The 16,732-nt window shown below is 68.8% G+C and overlaps 3 protein-coding genes across 3 annotated transcripts; 1 reads left to right on the top strand and 2 right to left on the bottom strand.

Moving 5' to 3' along the window:
- Positions 1-413: 413 nt before the first annotated feature.
- EDF1 (endothelial differentiation related factor 1) lies at positions 414-4,323 on the top strand. The gene is made up of 5 exons (XM_027556890.1): positions 414-591; positions 2,209-2,260; positions 2,590-2,750; positions 3,332-3,425; positions 3,896-4,323. The coding sequence occupies exons 1-5, from the start codon at positions 514-516 to the stop codon at positions 3,955-3,957; spliced, it is 447 nt and encodes a 148-aa protein (XP_027412691.1). The 5' UTR covers positions 414-513; the 3' UTR covers positions 3,958-4,323.
- Positions 4,324-4,738: 415 nt separating this feature from the next.
- On the bottom strand, positions 4,739-12,520 carry LOC113900889 (apical endosomal glycoprotein-like; the record flags this gene model as incomplete). The annotated part of the gene is made up of 28 exons (XM_027554504.1): positions 4,739-5,530; positions 5,649-5,824; positions 6,303-6,411; positions 6,495-6,622; positions 6,707-6,841; positions 6,984-7,130; positions 7,270-7,360; positions 7,441-7,559; positions 7,682-7,819; positions 7,906-8,113; positions 8,183-8,319; positions 8,462-8,596; positions 8,712-8,828; positions 8,972-9,083; positions 9,166-9,290; positions 9,396-9,527; positions 9,643-9,768; positions 9,865-10,044; positions 10,129-10,213; positions 10,469-10,642; positions 10,726-10,814; positions 10,906-11,043; positions 11,196-11,321; positions 11,438-11,522; positions 11,598-11,728; positions 11,888-12,013; positions 12,093-12,266; positions 12,340-12,520. Coding segments are annotated over 28 exons (3,666 nt in total), but the record flags the coding sequence as incomplete, so codon positions are not given.
- Positions 12,521-14,276: 1,756 nt separating this feature from the next.
- Positions 14,277-15,877, bottom strand: PHPT1 (phosphohistidine phosphatase 1). The gene is made up of 3 exons (XM_027556896.1): positions 15,510-15,877; positions 15,023-15,147; positions 14,277-14,540 (listed from the first exon to the last, which is right to left on the bottom strand). Exons 1-3 carry the CDS (start codon positions 15,667-15,669, stop codon positions 14,448-14,450), a joined length of 378 nt encoding a protein of 125 aa, XP_027412697.1. The 5' UTR covers positions 15,670-15,877; the 3' UTR covers positions 14,277-14,447.
- Positions 15,878-16,732: the final 855 nt, after the last annotated feature.

Genomic DNA, 16,732 nt, shown 5'->3' with positions numbered 1-16,732 from the left:
CGCCCTCTCCCCGCTTCTCGCACAGACCCCCCCCCCCCACTCGCGTTTCCCCTTCCCCGGCCAGTACTCCTCCTTTCGTCCCGGCCCCCACCTGGTTTCGGGGGCCACCCTGCACCGCCTTCCCGAGCCGGGCTCCCCTTCGCCCCACCCCTCCTCCTCTCGCCTCCGCGCCCGCGGCCCCTGCACCCTTCAGCGCCCCCAGCGGCCCCCGTCCCCGCCTCAGCCACCCCCAGCTCCCCCGGCCCCTGCAGCGCCCCCCAGCGGCCACGCGTCCGGGCCGCTCCGTCTCCCGCCCCACGTCGCGCACAGCGGGGTCTTGCTTAGACGAGCCGGGCGCGGATTGGCTCCGAGCCGAGGGAAGTACCCGCCCCCCGAGTCGCCGGCCAATGGGAGGAGGGGCGGGCCCGCAGCGGGCGCCGGAAGCGGCCCAGCGACGAGGGGACGTCGCGTCGCCGGGTCTCGAGCAGCTGCCGCGGAGCCGCCGGACGGACCGCCTTCCCTGCCCGCCCCGCCATGGCTGAGAGCGACTGGGACACGGTGACGGTGCTGCGCAAAAAGGGCCCCACGGCCGCCCAGGCCAAGTCCAAGCAGGTGCGGGCGCGGCGCGGGCCTTGGGACCCAAGGCCGTGGGCGGGCAGTGGGCCCGGCGCCGGATCGGGCACCGGGTGGGCGCGGAGAGGGGCCCCGGGGCGGGCCGGGGGCGTCGAGGCGGCTTCGGGCTGTGACACGGGCCCGCGGGACAGGCACTGCGGGACCCGGGTGGAGGAGGGGATTGGGCCGAGGCTGTCAGCGAGGACGGTCAGTGGCGGGCCCTGGGAAGCGATCGGACGCGGGCAGGGTTGGCGGGCACCACCGCCCCGGCGAGTTCTTCCGCCGGCTGCCCGGTGCCCGGCCAGTCCGAGGCCGCCCGCGGAGCCCACTGAAGCACACTGCCGGCCGAAGGGAGTCCCTGGCCCTGGGCTGACTGGCCTAGGACTCAGCTTGCGGTGACCCTGGTGTCCCCATCTTGCCAGAGTAGCCGGCATGCCCTGAGGGCACTTGGGGCAGACGGTTCTCTGGGAATCCATCGGGTTCCCCTGTGAGTCGCTGTAAGGGAAGCTGGGACGGGCAGGTCAGTCTCCAGCCCTGCTCCTTTCTACTCTCAGCAGCCTTGGGCCGGCCTTAGACACGCAGTGCCAGCTCTGGGCCACGACGGGCTTTGGCCCTGCTGACTAGCATTCATCGACCTGCCCAGGACTTTCCAGTTGGTCAAAACCAAGTTCAGTCTCTCTCTCTTTTTTTTTTCAAAGGAACCTTAATAGCCACAAGCTAGGAATCACGTGAACAGCTTTAGAAAACGTTTGTGAACATGTCACACTTAGAATGCCCCACAGCCGTGTCTCTAAGGTGTCAGAAACTTTAAGAAATATGTTACATTCGTTTTCTACACTGTGGATCAAGGGGTAGCGCTGCCTCTGCCAGCGTTTGGGGCAAGGGCCACAGGCCTTGTGCGATGTGCTGTATTTTATTAGGAGCCAGTTTGGCTGAGGAAGGCCAAACGTTCTTTCCGGCTTTTGCAGGAGAGTCTCGTAGAGAAGTCTATTTCCAGTGTGGGTTTCTAAAAGGACTCACTTGCCTGTCTTTTTCAACAGCAGAGTCATGAGCTGTTTCTGTTTTCTTGAGCAGAAGTTTATTGAGAGTTGCCTGGACAGTTGGACGTAGAGGGATTTGTATGACAAGCTTTGGCTTAAAGCCGGCATTTGCTTGTCGGTCCTTGAGAAAACATCAGGCACTAGGCACATAGCAGGGCGCTTCAGGGTGTGACTTCAGAGCCTGACTGCCAGGGCTTGAAAAGCATGAGGCATTATCAGTTGGCTGACAGTAGCCTAAACTGCGAAGGCAATGGCACCCCACTCCAGTACTCTTGCCTGGAGAATCCCATGGACGGAGGAGCCTGGTGGGCTGCAGTCCATGGGGTTGCTAAGAGTCAGACATGACTGAGCGACTTCACTTTCATTTTTCACTTTTATGCATTGAAGAGGGAAGTGGCAACCCACTCCAGTTTTCTTGCCTGGAGAATCCCAGGGACGGGGGAGCCTGGTGGGCTGCTGTCTATGGGGCCGCACAGAGTCGGACACGACTGAAGCGACTTAGCAGCAGCAGCCTAAACTGGGGTTGGCCAGGTACCGGAAAGCTAATTTTGACCAAAAACACTTTCTAATTTTCTAGGCCATCTTAGCGGCTCAGAGACGAGGAGAAGATGTGGAGACTTCTAAGAAATGTAGGTACTTATATGTCCACTTGTGGGACCGGGGAGTGTCTGGGTTCCCCGGTCGTTAGGGTGTCTGCAGAGCTGGTGGGTGTGAGGGTCCTGTTGGAGCAGCGGTGGTTGGCATGAATCAGGAGGGGTCCTCCCACCCACTTCCTGTCGCTGGGAGGAAGTCCTGGGCTCAGTGCTCCTAGGTCTGTGAGGGTGTCCCCACTTTGGGTGGCCTGGCTGAGCCTGTCTGCTAGGCTCAGGGCGCCTGTGGGGCCGGGTTCCATTCCGAACCGGCTCACCTGTGGGATTGTTGCAGACCTTCTCCTTTGCTCTTGCCTTGCACGGTCCAGGGGCCGCCGGCCAGAACAAGCAGCATTCGATCACCAAGAACACGGCCAAGCTGGACCGGGAGACCGAGGAGCTGCACCACGATCGGGTCACCCTGGAGGTCGGCAAGGTCATCCAGCAGGGCCGGCAGAGCAAGGGGCTGACGCAGAAGGACTTGGCCACGGTGAGCGCACGGCCCCAGCCGCAGCTGGGCGGGCGGGCGCGGGCCCCGGGAGCCCTGGCCACGGTGAGCGCACGGCCCCCAGCCGTAGCCGGGCGGGCGGGCGCGGGCCCCGGGAGCCCTGAGACCTCTGAGGGCAAGGGGCTGACGCAGAAGGACCTGGCCACGGTGAGCGCACAGCCCCCCAGCTGCAGCCGGGCAGGCGGGCGCAGGCCCTGGGAGCCCCGGCCACGGTGAGCGCACGGCCCCCTCTAGCCGCAGCCAGGCAGGCGGGCGCAGGCCCTGGGACCCCGGCCACGGTGAGCGCACGGGCCCTCCAGCCACAGCCGGGCAGGCGGGCGTGGGCCCTGGGACCCCGGCCACGGTGAGCGCACGGGCCCTCCAGCCGCAGCCGGGCAGGCGGGCGCGGGCCCGGGGAGCCCCAAGACGTCTGAGGGCCCGCACAAGTCAGCCAGGACTTGCCGAGCTGCGTCTGCTCTAGCCCTGGGCCTGCACACAGCCGTGCGGAGCCTGAGGCCCTCCCCTGGCTGTGTCCGTCTCCCACCACCGCCTGGAGCTGACGGGCAAACACACGTTCTCTCTAGAAAATCAACGAGAAGCCGCAAGTCATTGCGGACTACGAGAGTGGCCGGGCCATTCCCAACAACCAGGTTCTGGGCAAGATCGAGAGAGCCATTGGTAAGTGTCCTGCTGGCCTTCACTGCCTGGCCAGGCGCAGGGTGGCTGCCCCTCCTGGCTGCAGTTGGTGAGGAGGGTGCAGGAAGGCCCTGAGGGCCCCGGAATCCTCCAGAGCCTGAAGAACATTCCCAGGAGCATGCTGTCTCTGGGCGCCCCCCCCTCACGTCTCCCCACCCCGCCGTGCGGCCCACCCAGCATTGGCAGCAGCATGGCTCCGAGCGGAAGCCTGGTCCTGGGAGGGGCTGTGCTTTCCCCTCGAGGAGGGGCAGGCACATGCTCTTTAGAATCAGACGTGAGAACTAGTCCTGGGGTGGGTGAGAGCCCAGGGCCAGGATGGCACTCCCCGCCCCCTCCAGAGGACGGGAGCCTGTGCCCCAGGGACAGTGGGTTCGGAGGCTGAGGAGCTGCCCTGTGCGTTGAAGTCCAGAGTGGGAGCTGCAGTGGTCAGTGGCGGCCCGTGGCTCTTTCAGGCCTGAAGCTCCGGGGGAAGGACATTGGGAAGCCGATCGAGAAGGGGCCAAGGGCAAAATGAACATAAAGCCTCGAAATCAGTGCGTTCCGGCTGATCTCGTCCGGCTGGTCCCCTCGACCACCGGCGCCAGCACGGCTCTCTCCACGCGGCCGAGCGGAACATGGGCGGGAGGCCCGCCCGGGAACCCCTCTCATCGTACCTGCTGTCTAACTAACAAAACCTTGCAAAGTGTTTGCTTCTGATTTTTTTCTTCCCTGCTCCCCGCCCTCAGTGGGGTGCAGAACACTGCCTTCCTCTCCCCCGGGGTCCATCCCGCTGCGGGGATGGCTCCGGGGAGCTGGCGGGGGGTGGGTGGTCACCATCTGGGAGAGGAGCTGTATGTCCAGCCTGGCTCGTAGAGAAGCTAATAAAGTTTGTGCCCTTCTGCTGGTGGTGTTTCCTTGCCCCCCACCCTCTGCTGTCGTGCCTGCAGTGCCCCCTCCCTCCAGCCCCCAGTGCTGCAAAGGGCTATCTTCATGAGGCACCGCGAGGGAACCTGAGGGGCTGGGATGGTCCCTCTGCAAGCTGTTTCTCGTCACTTCTGCTGGGACGGTTAGTGGGCATCGGTCAGCCTCTGGGCATCAGACTCAGGTGCCCCCAGTGCCAAGTCCCCAGTCACATTTTTGTCTGTGGATCCTAGTGGGCTCGGGTGGCAAAGTGGTGCCGCCTGGGCTGGAGGGGGCACCTGGCTGTGCAGGAGTGGCCGTCACACCCTCCAGGACAGCCAAGCCGGGGGGCCTCCGCAGACTTGGGTGGGTGGTGTCTGAATCTCCTGTGTGTAAGATCAGACCTGGGACTGTCCCTGGGTTAGAAAGACTCTGCTCCTTTTATTACATGGGGGTGGCCGGTGGGTGGGGATTCTGACCGGGGAAGGGCGGGCACGGGGACCATGACCCTGGGAGGGCGGGCACAGGGACCTTGACCCTGGGAGGGCGGGCACGGGGACCGTGACCCTGGGAGGGCGGGCACGGGGACTGTGACCCTGGCAGGGCGGGCACGGGGGCTTTGGCCCTGGCAGGGCGGGCACGGGGGCCTTTCTTTGGGACTCTGGACAGATGGGAGCACCCCCCGCCAGTCCAGCCCCGGCCACCGTAGACCCTGACGAGTGTCTGCTACTGTCTGCTGCCTGAACCTGTGGGGTTTCTGTCTTTCATCAGATACGGAATAGCCCAGTGAGGTGGGGCCCTGGGGGGTCCCTCTGGCCTGGGCTGGGGCAGTGCTGCCTCCAGGTGCCTCGAGCCCCTGGCCGTTTCCTGAGCCACTGAGGCCCACGGGAGGGGCCCCCAAGCGTGTGCTCTCAGGTAGACTGGATCGGGTCTGAGGAACTACTCTTCCTGCTGACGGGCAGACCCCGGCCGGCGGGGCGGTGTCCCTGTGGGCTGGGGCGTATGTTGCCGGGGTTGGGACCACACTTGGTCTGTGGGTGCAGCCCCGTGAGGGTGATGGGCACAGGGCCTCAATGTATTGGCAGGGGAGGCAGCTGTTGGTCCCTGGCCCGGGGTTCCGGTGGCCGGTGAGCTCGTGTGAGGAGCTGAGGTCTTCTCTGGCTCGTCTACTGGTCGTGGGGGACTGATGCTGGCAGGGTGACGCGGTCCTAGGGGGCAGGGGAGGAGCTTAGTGGCCGCTGGGGCCCTGTGCACCATCAGGCTGAGTGTGGGGCAGCACACAGCGACCCCCGGCTCCCACCCGCCACCCCCACCCAGGGCTCCTACCGCACTGAAGAGAATGTTGTCGAAGCCGGGGGTCACGGTGTCCGCCTTGCCCCAAGAGGGGCAGCCCCCCTTCTGCAGCCAGCGCCGGCCTGCAACCCCGAGCAGCAGCAGCAGCACGAGCAGGAGGAGGGTGCCGCCGACCGCAGCCGGCACCACCGCGGCCGCCGCCCCATCTCCTGCGGGCCGCAGGGCACGTGACCCAGGATCCCAGTCCTGTCTCAGCCCCACCCAGGCTCGAGGAGGGTGCCCGGCATGGCTGCCCCACAGCCTGGCGTTTCCAGGTCCCCTCTGAAGTCACCAGTCACGGGCTGAGGCTGGGCCCTGGCAGGCACAGGGCTGCAAACCCGGGGCTTATAGCCCCAGGCTGGATGCCCCCTTTATCGTGAAGTCACAGCCCCCAGCGAGGGCTCCAGCAGGAGGGCGGCTGTGGTCTCTGGCCTTACCGGGAGCTAGAGCACAGTGGGCAGAGGCCGGGGGCACCCCGCTCCTGGGGGCACAGGAACCCGGGATGGCCCGGCCCCGGGCTGGGGCCCCGCAGCAAGGGCAGCCGGCCTGTGGCTCTCCTGGTCCCTCAGGCAAGGGCATGACCCACCCACCCAGGGGCTGACAGAGGCCCTGCCCTGGAGCAGAACCGGCCCGCTAGGCAGGGCTTACCCTGGCTGGGTGTGGACAGCTGGCACCGCTGCCCAGCCAGATACTCAACGTCATCCAGGGCAATGGGCCCCAGGGCCGGCTGGCCGCCCAGCGTGGCTTCAAACACAATCTGACGGGAGGGAGAAGAGGCTGCGTGGGCCGGGGAGAGGGCTGGAGCCGCCCAAGGGCTCCGGGTTGGCGCACCCGCCTCACCTGGAACTCTCTGGCACTGGCCACGTCCACCTGGCCCTCCAGCCACTGGTGTCTGTGGCGCCCACCCGCGCCCCACACGGCCAGCTGCCCCTGCGCGCTGCTCAGGAGGACCCTCAGCTCGCCCTGGTCTGGGAGCAGGGTGTGAAGACGCTCAGGCAGAGTGGGGCGGCCCCGGCACCCCCTGCCGCACCCCGGGGCTCTGGCTCACTCACAGAAGTGCTCGGGGAAGCCCATGTGGTACCAGAAGCGCAGACAAGAGGCCGTGGTGGGGGGCAGAGGCTGGCTGATGAGCCCGGCCGCTCGGCCCCCTGGGCCCAGCACGCTGGTCTCGAAGAGGGCGAAGTGGCCTGGGGATGAGAGAGCGGGTGCCCAGCGGACCCGATGGAGCCGGCGCCCCGATCTGTGGCCTCTGACCCCGCTGGGCGCTGGGCGGGCCAGGCTGGGGTGAGGCGTGTGTGGCTCTGGGTGCCCTTCCTGCCTTGGACCCACCTGCCTCTGTGCCCAGGGTGTGGTCCACGGGGGGCTGCGGGTAGCGGGAGGGCGAGGCTCCGCTGCTCCAGTCCCAGCTGTACCCGCCCAGGCCGGGCCGGGGCACATGGTTCCAGCCACAAAGACCAGCCTCGAAGTCACAGGAAGCTGCAGGGGCCAGCCGTGAGGGTGATGCCCCGCGCCCTCCACCCCTGGGGCACCGTTGCTGCGGGTGTGGAGGTCAGGCCGGGCGTTGTGGGGGTGGCAGGGAGCCAGGACCACCAGGAGCCAGGCCACAGGCGCCCACCTGGCAGGGGGCAGGGCCCATCCTGGAGGAGCAGGTCGTCCAGTGCCACGTAGGAGTGCTCCACGCCGGCGGCCACTGCCTCGAACACCACCTGGGGGGCACCGGGCAAAGGTCGTGCCTGCTGCGCCCTAGACAGCCCTTGGGGTGAGGAGGGCCCCCTATTCCACTCACCCTCCAGGCCTGCCCGGCCTGCAGGTCCACGCTGCCCAGGCGCCAGGCGGCCCCTCCGCGGGAGCTGACGCTGAGTACTTGCTGCCTGCCGGCCTCCTCCACGTGGACCCTCAGGGTGCCTGCCGCCGAGCAGCCAGCCCCGTCAGCGTGGCAGGGGTGCCTGCTCAGGCCCCTGTGGTGGGGGGGCTCCCAAGGGCCTCCTGAGGGGACCCCACGGCCCCGGCTCCCAGCAGCCCCTCACCTGGGTTGCGGAGGCTCAGGTGGTACCAGAAGGTCAGGCAGGTGGGCTGCACCAGGGGCCGCTGCTCCTCCGAGGTCAGCAAGGCCGCGTGGCCACGGGGCAGGGCCTGCGGGCTCATGTCCACGACCATGTAGTGCCCTGGGGGGTGGCAGGGTCAGCCCACTGGCCGCCGCCCCGCCCTCCCCGCCCCACCTGTCTGCCCACTGCCCCACCCCAGTGGGCACCCTGAGCTGTCTCCGTGGTGTGGTCAGCGTGGGGGCCCCACGAGGCGTTGGCCTGGCGTGTCCAGAGGCCCCGGCCCCCCACGGAGAAGCCACAGGCTGAGTCCTCAAAGGAGCAGCGCCTGGGGGCCCAGCAGGGCCCGGGCCGCAGGGTCACATCGTCCAGTGCCATGCTGCCGTGGTACCCATCCCGGAGGCCCTCAAACAGCAGCTGGGGGGCAGAGAGAGGTCAGCGGCTGGGGCCTCGCCTCACCCACCGCACCCACGCCCTGGGCCTCACCTGGTACTTGGCGCCCGAGTCCGGCTGGTGGTGGAGGGTGGCCCAGGCTTCGTGCCAGCAGTTGCCGTGGGTGCCAGACCGCGACCACAAGTGCGTTTCTGCCTCCCCTTCTCGCCTCATCGCCAGGCGTAGGGTCCCTAGAGACAGGGGGTTGGTGGGGAGGGAATAAGGCCTTAACCCCTGCCTCTCATCCCCTCCCAGGGCCCCTGAGGGAGCAAGAGGCAGGACTTGGGGCCCCGGTGAGGCTCCCTTGAGGCCCTGCCCAGCTGCTGGCCTCACCGATCTGGGGCCCGAAGAGGTGGAACCAGAAGGAGAGGCACTCCTGAGGGGCTGAGGGCACCCTGGGCTGGGTGAGCAGGTGGGCAGCAGGGCCCCGGGCTGGGGGGTCCACGGGGTCCAGGAGCACGAAGTGGCCTGCGGGGGTGCAAGGCGCTGGGCTGTGGGCCCAGGCTGGAGGGCTCAGCCCCGCGCTCCTCTCTGCCTCCAGCAGGCGGGGTCTAGCAGCTGCCCCCTGGGCACCCTGGCTTACCTTGGCCCGTGGTGTGGTCGTACCTCGGGCCACGGCTCTCGACCCGGTGCCAGTGGGCATCTGTTAGGTGGCCGGTGTGCCAGCCGCAGGCCCCCCGCTCAAAGTTACAGGAGACCTCTGGGGGCGGGCAGAGGTGGGTCAGCACCCCCGACACCCCTCCTGAGTGCCGAGAGGGTCGGGGAGACTGGCTCCTGGAGAGGGGGCTCCTGGGGGCCCCTCGAGGAGGCCTGGGTGGGGGGCCGGGCACCCGGGGGAAGCACCTGAGTCTTCCTCAGCGGCTGCTGTGGGGCTGCAGCCCGTCAGGGTCACGTCGTCCACCCCTGCGCCCTGCTGCCCGGGGCCGTCCAAATCCACCAGCCCAACCAACTCCAGCTTCGTGGGGCATGAGGGAGGAGGCCGTCAGCCAGGGCAGGCCCCGCGGGGGCCCCTCTCTGCCCCAGGCCGCTCTCCTCACCCGAAACGGCCGGCGGCGAGCCCCGAGAAGGACCCTGTCCACCTTCCAGCCCCCAGCGGTGGTGCCCAGGGCCTGCCACACCAGCTCGCGGCGGCTGCCCTCCACCACGAGCAGCTCCAGGAAGCCTGGCAAGGGATCACTGTGGGCGCCCGTCCTGCCCCTGTCCTTCGCCCGGGGGCTCTGACCCCCCACCCCAGGACGGGGCAGAGGGCGCAAAGGGACGGTGGTACCTCGGGGGTGACTCTGCAGATAGTAAACCAGGCGGAGCTCGCAGCGGGGGCCCGAGGGGCCAAGGGTGGGTGTGAGCGCCCGGGCCTCCTCGGCCAGCTGCCCCCAGGCCCTCTGCACAGCCAGGAAGTGCCCTGGGGAGAGCAGGCCTCAGAGCTGGTTCCTCCCAGGGACCCCGACTCAGTGCCCTCCCTAAGGAGAGGGGGCAGCTGGAAGGCAGGCCCCAGGCCGTCCCGGGCGGAGCCTCACCAGCAGCCCCGTGGGCGTCCGGGCTGGGCATCCCCCTGTCCGGGGCCGGGAGGCGCACCCACTGCAGCCGCCCCACACTGGCGTCCTCCCAGCCCCCGCCTGAGAGTGACTCGAAGTCCGTGGTGCCTGCAAGGGCAGGGGGCATGGATGGGCCTGGGGCCTCGCCAGCCACTCCCAGAGGGGAGGCTGGGGGAAGGGAGGGGAGGCCCCTGGCCGGCTCACCACATTCCTGCTCGTCCTCACCCCCCGGGCATTGCTGCTGGAAGTCACACAGCTGCTCCGGGGGGACACACAGGTCCCCACAGAAGAAGTGTCCGGGTTCGCAGAAGCTCCGAGGCCGCAGGCTGGGTGGCTGGGGCCAGGGGCCTGGGGCCCAGCACCCTGGAGGTGGACCCGCCAGCTCTGTGGGCCAGCGCGGGGGTCAGGTGGGTTGGCGGGGCCTGTGCTTCTCCCAGGGTGGGGCGTGAGGGTGCCCAGCAGGCTCACCTGGGATTGGCTTGCAGTGGTTGGACAGGATGAGGTCATCCAGGCCCACGACGCCCCCCGGGCCTGTCTGCCCAGCCAGGAGGATCTGGGGACGGATGGGGTCGGGGGCGCCCCAGCACCCCTCTGTGATCCCCAGGCCAGTCTGCCCCCGAGTCCTCTCCCCAGAATCCACACCTCGTCCTTGGCTCTTGCTGGACACCCAGCCCTTCAGGGGGCATCTCTGCAGGGAGCCCCTCCCGTCCTCTGGCCTGCCCTCCTCCTGAGATGGTGGAGGGGCCCACATGGGACTCCCTGAGGGGCCCCAGACCTCCCCGCACGATGCTGCCCTCACCAGCCTCACCCGAAAGGGGTGCTCGCTCTGGATGTCAACTCGGTCTCGGACCCAGGCGGCCCCCAGCTCCCCATGGCGCCTGCGCAGCAGGACGGGGGTCTGGGGCGCCGCAGGGCTCGCCGTCTGCAGGAACACCTGGAGGCAGCCGGCCTCAGACCCGTGCAGGTAGTGATAGAAGACGAGCTAGCAGGGGCCGAGCACGGTTAGCGGAGACGCCACAGGGCCTGGGCAGCCAGGGCCGCGCCCTGTGACTCCCACCCACTCACCGAGCAGTTGTGGGGGGCCGAGGCCTGGAACTCGGGGCTGGAGAGGACCGCTGGGGTGCTGGGCTCGGCCACGGATGCGAGGAAGGAGCCTGGGGAGACGGCAGGCCTGGGTCGGGGCGGCAGGCTGGGGCGGGGGGGTCCCGGGGCGGGGCAGGGCGGGCGGCGGTCCCCAGGCCTCACCCTGTGCGCTGTTCCAGGTGTGGTCACCACGTGGCCAGGCGGGGTACCTGGGGCCGCCGGCACTGTGATTTCGGGTCCAGCCCTCTGAGTGGTTCCACAGACCGAGGCCCATCTCAAAATCGGTGGCTATGTAGTGTCCTGGGGGACAAGGGGGTTCCGGCTGTCGAGTGGGGCCTCCTGCCTGGCCCCTGGGCCGCCCAGGCCTGTGCTCACGGCCCAAGCTCTGGTGGACATCAGCTGTCTCAGCCCCCGAAGGACGGTGCCAAGGGTCAGCCCCCTGTCCCACTCACTGCAGGGGGCCGCATCCTCATCCGAATGGTCCCCACAGTTGTCCTCCCCGTCGCACAGCTGGGCGGGCTCCACGCAGGCCTCGTTCTGGCAACGGTGGTGCCCCCGGGGGCAGTGTGCCTGGGGGGCTGGGGGCAGGGTTAACCCATCACCTGCCCCAAGTCCCCAGGCGGGGCCACTGACCAGGGCCTCCTGCTGACCCCCTCCCCGCTCCAGGAGTGGGCCCACGGCCGGGGGACCTTACTGGGCAGCCCGCAGCGCCAGAAGGCCACGTCGTCCAAGGCCACAGTGCCCCTGTGGGTGGCATTTCTCGTGGCAGAGAAGGTCACCTGGAGTGAGCGAAGTCCTTAAGTCAGGGCCCAGACCCTCCCCGACGGCCCCACCGTCCAGCGTGCCCATCTCACCCTGAAGGCGCCCCGGATGCGGCCAGTGGGCACCGCCAGCTCCTGCCAGTCTGGGTCCCAGGGCCCTGCGCTCTGCCACAGGGTCAGCGTCTCCACACCGTGGGTCAGCTCCAGCCGCAGCTCGGCCACATCTGCAGTGAGGGGTCCGGGGGCAGCTCAGGCCCCAGGCCTCCCCCAGGCCCGTGGCTGTGCCCACCCCAGGACCCCTGCCCACCCTGGGGGCACCTTCCCGTCTCTGCGCCCCTCGTCTTGGGCCACCTGGCTCGGGTCACGGGGTATGGGGTGCGCACCTCCTGAGGCCACGTGGTACCAGAGCCTCAGCTCGCAGGTGGGGGCGGCTTCGTGCAGGACAGGGGAGCGCAGGGCCGCGGTGGCCGTCTCCCTCCCTCGGTGTGTGCCGACTGCCACATACCAGCCTGGCCAGCCGAGAGGTCAGGAGATGGGGCGGGAGGCACAGAGGGCTGGGGATAGCATGGAGCCCCACCCAGGCCTCACCAAGGTCAGTGCCCAGAGTGTGGTCCGCGCGCAGCCCTGGCCTCTCTGGCGAGGCCCCTGCGCGGTCTCGGAGCCAGCGGTAGCCCGCAGTGCTGATGTCCCGCCAGCCACAGGAGTCCCGCTCGAAGTCACAGGTGAAGGGGGTGCCCAGGCTGGGCGAGGTCCCGTGGTAACCTGGGAGGGCAGGGGGTCAGGCGGGGTGGCCACGAGGGTGGGCCCCGCTGCTGCCCCCCTGGCCCCGGCTCACCGCACTGCGCCTCGTCGGGGCAGCCCCTGCAGTCACACACAAAGTTGCACACGGCCTCGCGGGGGGTCCTGCAGTGGTTGGGGACCCAGGCCCAGCCGGGGGACCCTGCTGCCAGCAGAGACAGCCAGGTGGCCTGGGGTAGGGAGGCCCCGCTGTTCCCCAGGACAGAGACCCCTAAGAGTCAGGCATCCTGGGACATGTGGGGGCCGGGCCAAGAGGCTGTGCAGGGAGGGGGCCAGAAAACCACGGAGAACTGCCCCCAGGGGTCCCTGTCAGGGCCCAGGAGAGGCTGGCTGTCAGGATGGGGTGCCTGGGTGTGCAAGGGACCAACCATCCCCAACGTGGGTCCCTCCCCAGGGAGGACCAGAGCCCAGCACGACTCGGGAGGGGCTGCGGCCCAGGCCCCCCAGCCTACACCCAGAGCGGGCTGGACTCGGATCCCCACCCCAGCGAGGCTGTCCCCAGGACCCCAAGGGCTCGCCCGGCGTCCGGACTGCAGGCCGTCCTGGGCCCACGTCCCTCCTTCCCTGCAGACCCAGCAGCTGGGCCCCCTGTCGTTCCTGCTTCAGGAGCCAGGCCCGGCAACTCACCCAGGAGCATGACCACGGCGGGCAGGAGATGACCGTGCAGAGGCATGGTCAGGCCCGAGGCAGGGAGGCCTGGGGCGCTGTGTGCCCTGGCCAGCCTGGTGGGGACTCTGCCTGGCTGTCAGCCCGAGGCCCCGCAGGCCGACTCTGCTCTGACTGCCGGCCTGGCTCAGCTCTTTCTGTATCTGCAGCCCTTCGCTGGCCCCACCCCATGCTGACAAGGATGAACACCTGGCTGTAAGTGCACCCAGGAAGAGAGGCCCCGGCACAGGGGGCTCCCACCTGCCTGGCCCCCTTTTGGCCGAAGGTCGGGCCTCAGCCGTGGTGCCCACTCCTGCCCAGCCATCTGGTGGAGGCCCCGCTGGAGACAGTGCCAAGTGGCACAAGCCTTAGTTGCTCCTCCTGGGGCCTCTGGTCCCGCAGAGTTCAACTCAGCCGGGCACGAACGCCGCTTGTGCAAACCACGCACCTGGCTTGAGTTCCCTGCACAGGAAAGGGGCAACCCTGGCGACCAGGGACATCGTCCCTGCCCGAAACTCGGCCTGTGGCTCCTCTTCACTTGCTTGCTTAAAAACGACTGTTCTCTCGTCAAAAAGTGTCCGAGCCGTGTGGTGTGGGCTGGGCGCAGCCAGGCACAGGGTCCAGAGGAGCCGAGGGGCTCTGGGCCTCGCAGCACTGACCCCAGTGGAGGATTTGGAGCCAGGCGCTGCCCAGTGTATTGCCGTCCGGCCTTGGGAGCTTGTCTAACCTGAGCCTCAGCTTCCTCATCTTTAAAAGCGTGACGACGGCGCCTGTGTGGAGAGGCTCCTGTGAGGGCCCTGGAGTCCAGAGGAGGCGGGTGCAGCGTGATGCAGGCCTCTGCTTCCTGCAGCGGCCAGGAGGAGGGTCCTGGGAGAGGGGCTCCATGCCTGACACCTGGTTCACTTGAAGCAGGAGCCTGAGGCAGCGGCCCCAATTCTGGAGTCGAGGGGCCACAGACCACCCTACTTGTGACCTCAGTCAGCAGTGGCCAAGATGGGAGTTGCTGGTGCCCCTACCCCATACCAGGAGGGGCCCCCGCCTCCGCAGGCTGGAGGGACTTGGCCCTAGCTCCTTGCATAAGGGCTTGTCAGGCCTCTTCCCAGATGACCGTGCGGACAGCAGGTGCACGGAGAAGCAATCAGGCCATAAACGGCGGCAGCGGCCAGGGCCCCCTTATCAGACCCCAAAGGGCTGAGTGCGCACTGCCACTCCCTGGGCCCCTGGGGCAGATCCAGGTGAGGGGCAGCCTCTAGCTCTCAGCCACCCACCCACACTAGCTGGAAGTACAGCGAGGTGAGCTGAGAACACAGACGCCAAGACACACAGAGCTCAGGGAGCAGCAGAGCTGACGATGCTTTTAATTCTCCCGAGAGGGAGCCCCAGGCACCGAGGCCTGGCCAGGGTGGCAAAGTGCCAGGGGGTGCAGTCCGGTCCCTTGGGAGGGGTTTTCAGGGCAGAGTTCTGAGTGGGCTGCTGGACGGAGCGGGCCTCGAGTGGGCCTCAGTAGCCGTCGTCAGCCCACGTGACTTCGTAGTCCGGATACTTGGCTTTGATCTTCTCAGTAGAGACAGAGTGCTGGGCACGACCGTAACCCTGACAAAAGGAGATGGCTCTCACACAGCCGGTTCTGGCTCTGGGGGCCCCCAGGCAGCAGGGACACCAGGAGCCAGCTGTGGAGGAGGCTGTCATCCCCCTAGCCACCCAAGCCACTCTCCTGGGGAAGTGTGGCCTCGAGTGAGCCAACCTGGAGGGAGGGCCCTCCAGCCAGAGGCCGAGCCAGCTTTGGGTGCCCTGTGACCCTGCAGGTAGAGTGGTGAAGGGAGAGGCAGGCATCCGAGCTCCAACGCAGCGCTGGCAGCCTCGAAGTGCTGGAGGACAGTGGCCCGGCCAGGCCTTTGGGGCAGGAACAGCACACAGCCCACGGGGGGCAAGCAGTGGCTCCCTCCCACCCCCTATGTTTCCTGGGTCATGCCGCGTGGAAACTGGAAGGCTGCGGGCCCTGGAGGCAGGGTTCTGTGGCTGAGAAGGGCCGGGTGTTCCCCAGCCAGGACTGGGGCCCTCAGCTGTGGGCTCACCATGGAGTAGCCGTACACGTGGATCTTCCTGTCCTGGCTCTGGTGGGAGATGCGCCCGCCCCCCAGGCACTCGCAGTCATAGCCCTTCTTCTGTATCTCGCCTGACACCTTGTCGTAGATGTCGGCTGGAATGGGAGGGAAGCTCAGCACCAGCCAGGGCGGAGGGGGTCTGAGGCCCTCCCCCGCATCCCCTACCCCGGCCCCCCAGGTCTAAGCAGCCCCCGTCCCCAGGAGAGGAGACTCTCCGGACGGGAGAAAAGGGAGGAGGGGGTGCGCCTGGGCAGGGGCCCTGGGACTAGGAGTGGGGGTCGGGCCACGGCAGCCCCTCGTCTCCAGGACAGTCTGGATGCCTCCCTGCCACCCAGCCAGCCGGCGAGGAGACCCGGTACAGGGTCTACCCCACCCCCGCCCTCGGCCCCGCTCCAGACGCGCTGGCCCCGCCCACAGAGCCCGAGGCCCCGCCCCCGGCCCACCGCCCCGCCCTCACCGTGGTACTCGGCCCACTTGTAGCCGCGCACGATCTCTTTGGTCTCCACGGCCGGGTCCCCGGAGGGCGGCGCCGCATAGACTCGAATCAGCACATACTTGAAGACGCCGTCGGAGTCGATGTCCACGTCGGGGATCTGGGCGAGGCCCGCCGCCGCCATGTTCCCGGAGCGCGCTCGCCCTGCGGCCCGCGGCCCTGCCCCATGCGACCCCTGGCTGCGCTGACGGCGCGGGGGGGCGGGGCCTGGAAGCCGCTAGCCAATCCCGCGGGGGCATGCTGCCCGGGCCCAGCGCCTCAGCCAACCGTGCGGCCGACCGGCGGCACAGGCGGGCCAATCGCGGCCCAGCTCCTTGCAGCGCGGTGACCGCGCCAGCTCCCCTTAAAGGGGAACAAGGAGCCGGGAGTGGGTGCGGATATCTTTCAGCCCACGGAGAAGCCCCTGCCCGGGGGTCGGGGGCGGCTGACGGGCCCCTCTGGCGGGGCTGGGCGGCCCACGAGGCGCAGGGGGCGCGCGCTGGCCCTGACTCCCTCCGCAGATCACGCGCGCTGCCCTCGGCTTCCTCCTGGGTCCCCGCAGCGTATCTGAGGGCCTCGCGCCCGGGTACTCCCCGTGCTGTCCCGCGGCCTCCCGCCCGCGTCCCCACCGAGTCCCACGGTCTCCCGCCCCGTCGCCACCGAGTCCCACGGCCTCCCGGCCCCGTCCCCACCGAGTCCCACGGCCTCCCGCCCGCGTCCCTACCGAGTCCCACGGTCTCCCGCCCGCGTCTCCACCGAGTCTCACGGTCTCCCGTCCCCGTCCCCACCGAGTCTCACGGCCTCCCGCCCCCCGGCCCCACCGAGTCGCACGGTCTCCCGCCCCGAGTCCCACGGCCTCCCGCCCCCCGTCCCCACCGAGTCCCACGGTCTCCTGGCCCCCGTCCCCACCGAGTCCCACGGTCTCTCGCCCCGCGTCCCCACCGAGTCCCACGGTCTCCTGGGCCCCGTCCCCACCGAGTCCCGCGGTCTCCCGCCCCGCGTCCCCACCGAGTCCCACGGTCTCCCGGCCCCGTCCCCGTCCCCACCGAGTCCCACGGTCTCCCGGCCCCGTCCTCACCGAGTCCCACCGTCTCCCGGGCCCCGTCCCCACCGAGTCCCGCGGTCTCCCGGGCCCCGTCCCCACCGAGTCTCGCGGTCTCCCGTCCCCCGGTCCCCACCGAGTCCCGCGGTCTCCCGCCCCCTGTCCC

The sequence above is a fragment of the Bos indicus x Bos taurus genome, chromosome 11, assembly GCF_003369695.1.
Source record: "Bos indicus x Bos taurus breed Angus x Brahman F1 hybrid chromosome 11, Bos_hybrid_MaternalHap_v2.0, whole genome shotgun sequence".
In the NCBI taxonomy this organism is placed as follows: domain Eukaryota; kingdom Metazoa; phylum Chordata; class Mammalia; order Artiodactyla; family Bovidae; genus Bos; species Bos indicus x Bos taurus.
The sequence above is the reverse complement of the archived record's forward strand: the minus strand, read 5'-3'. Positions and strand labels throughout refer to the sequence as shown.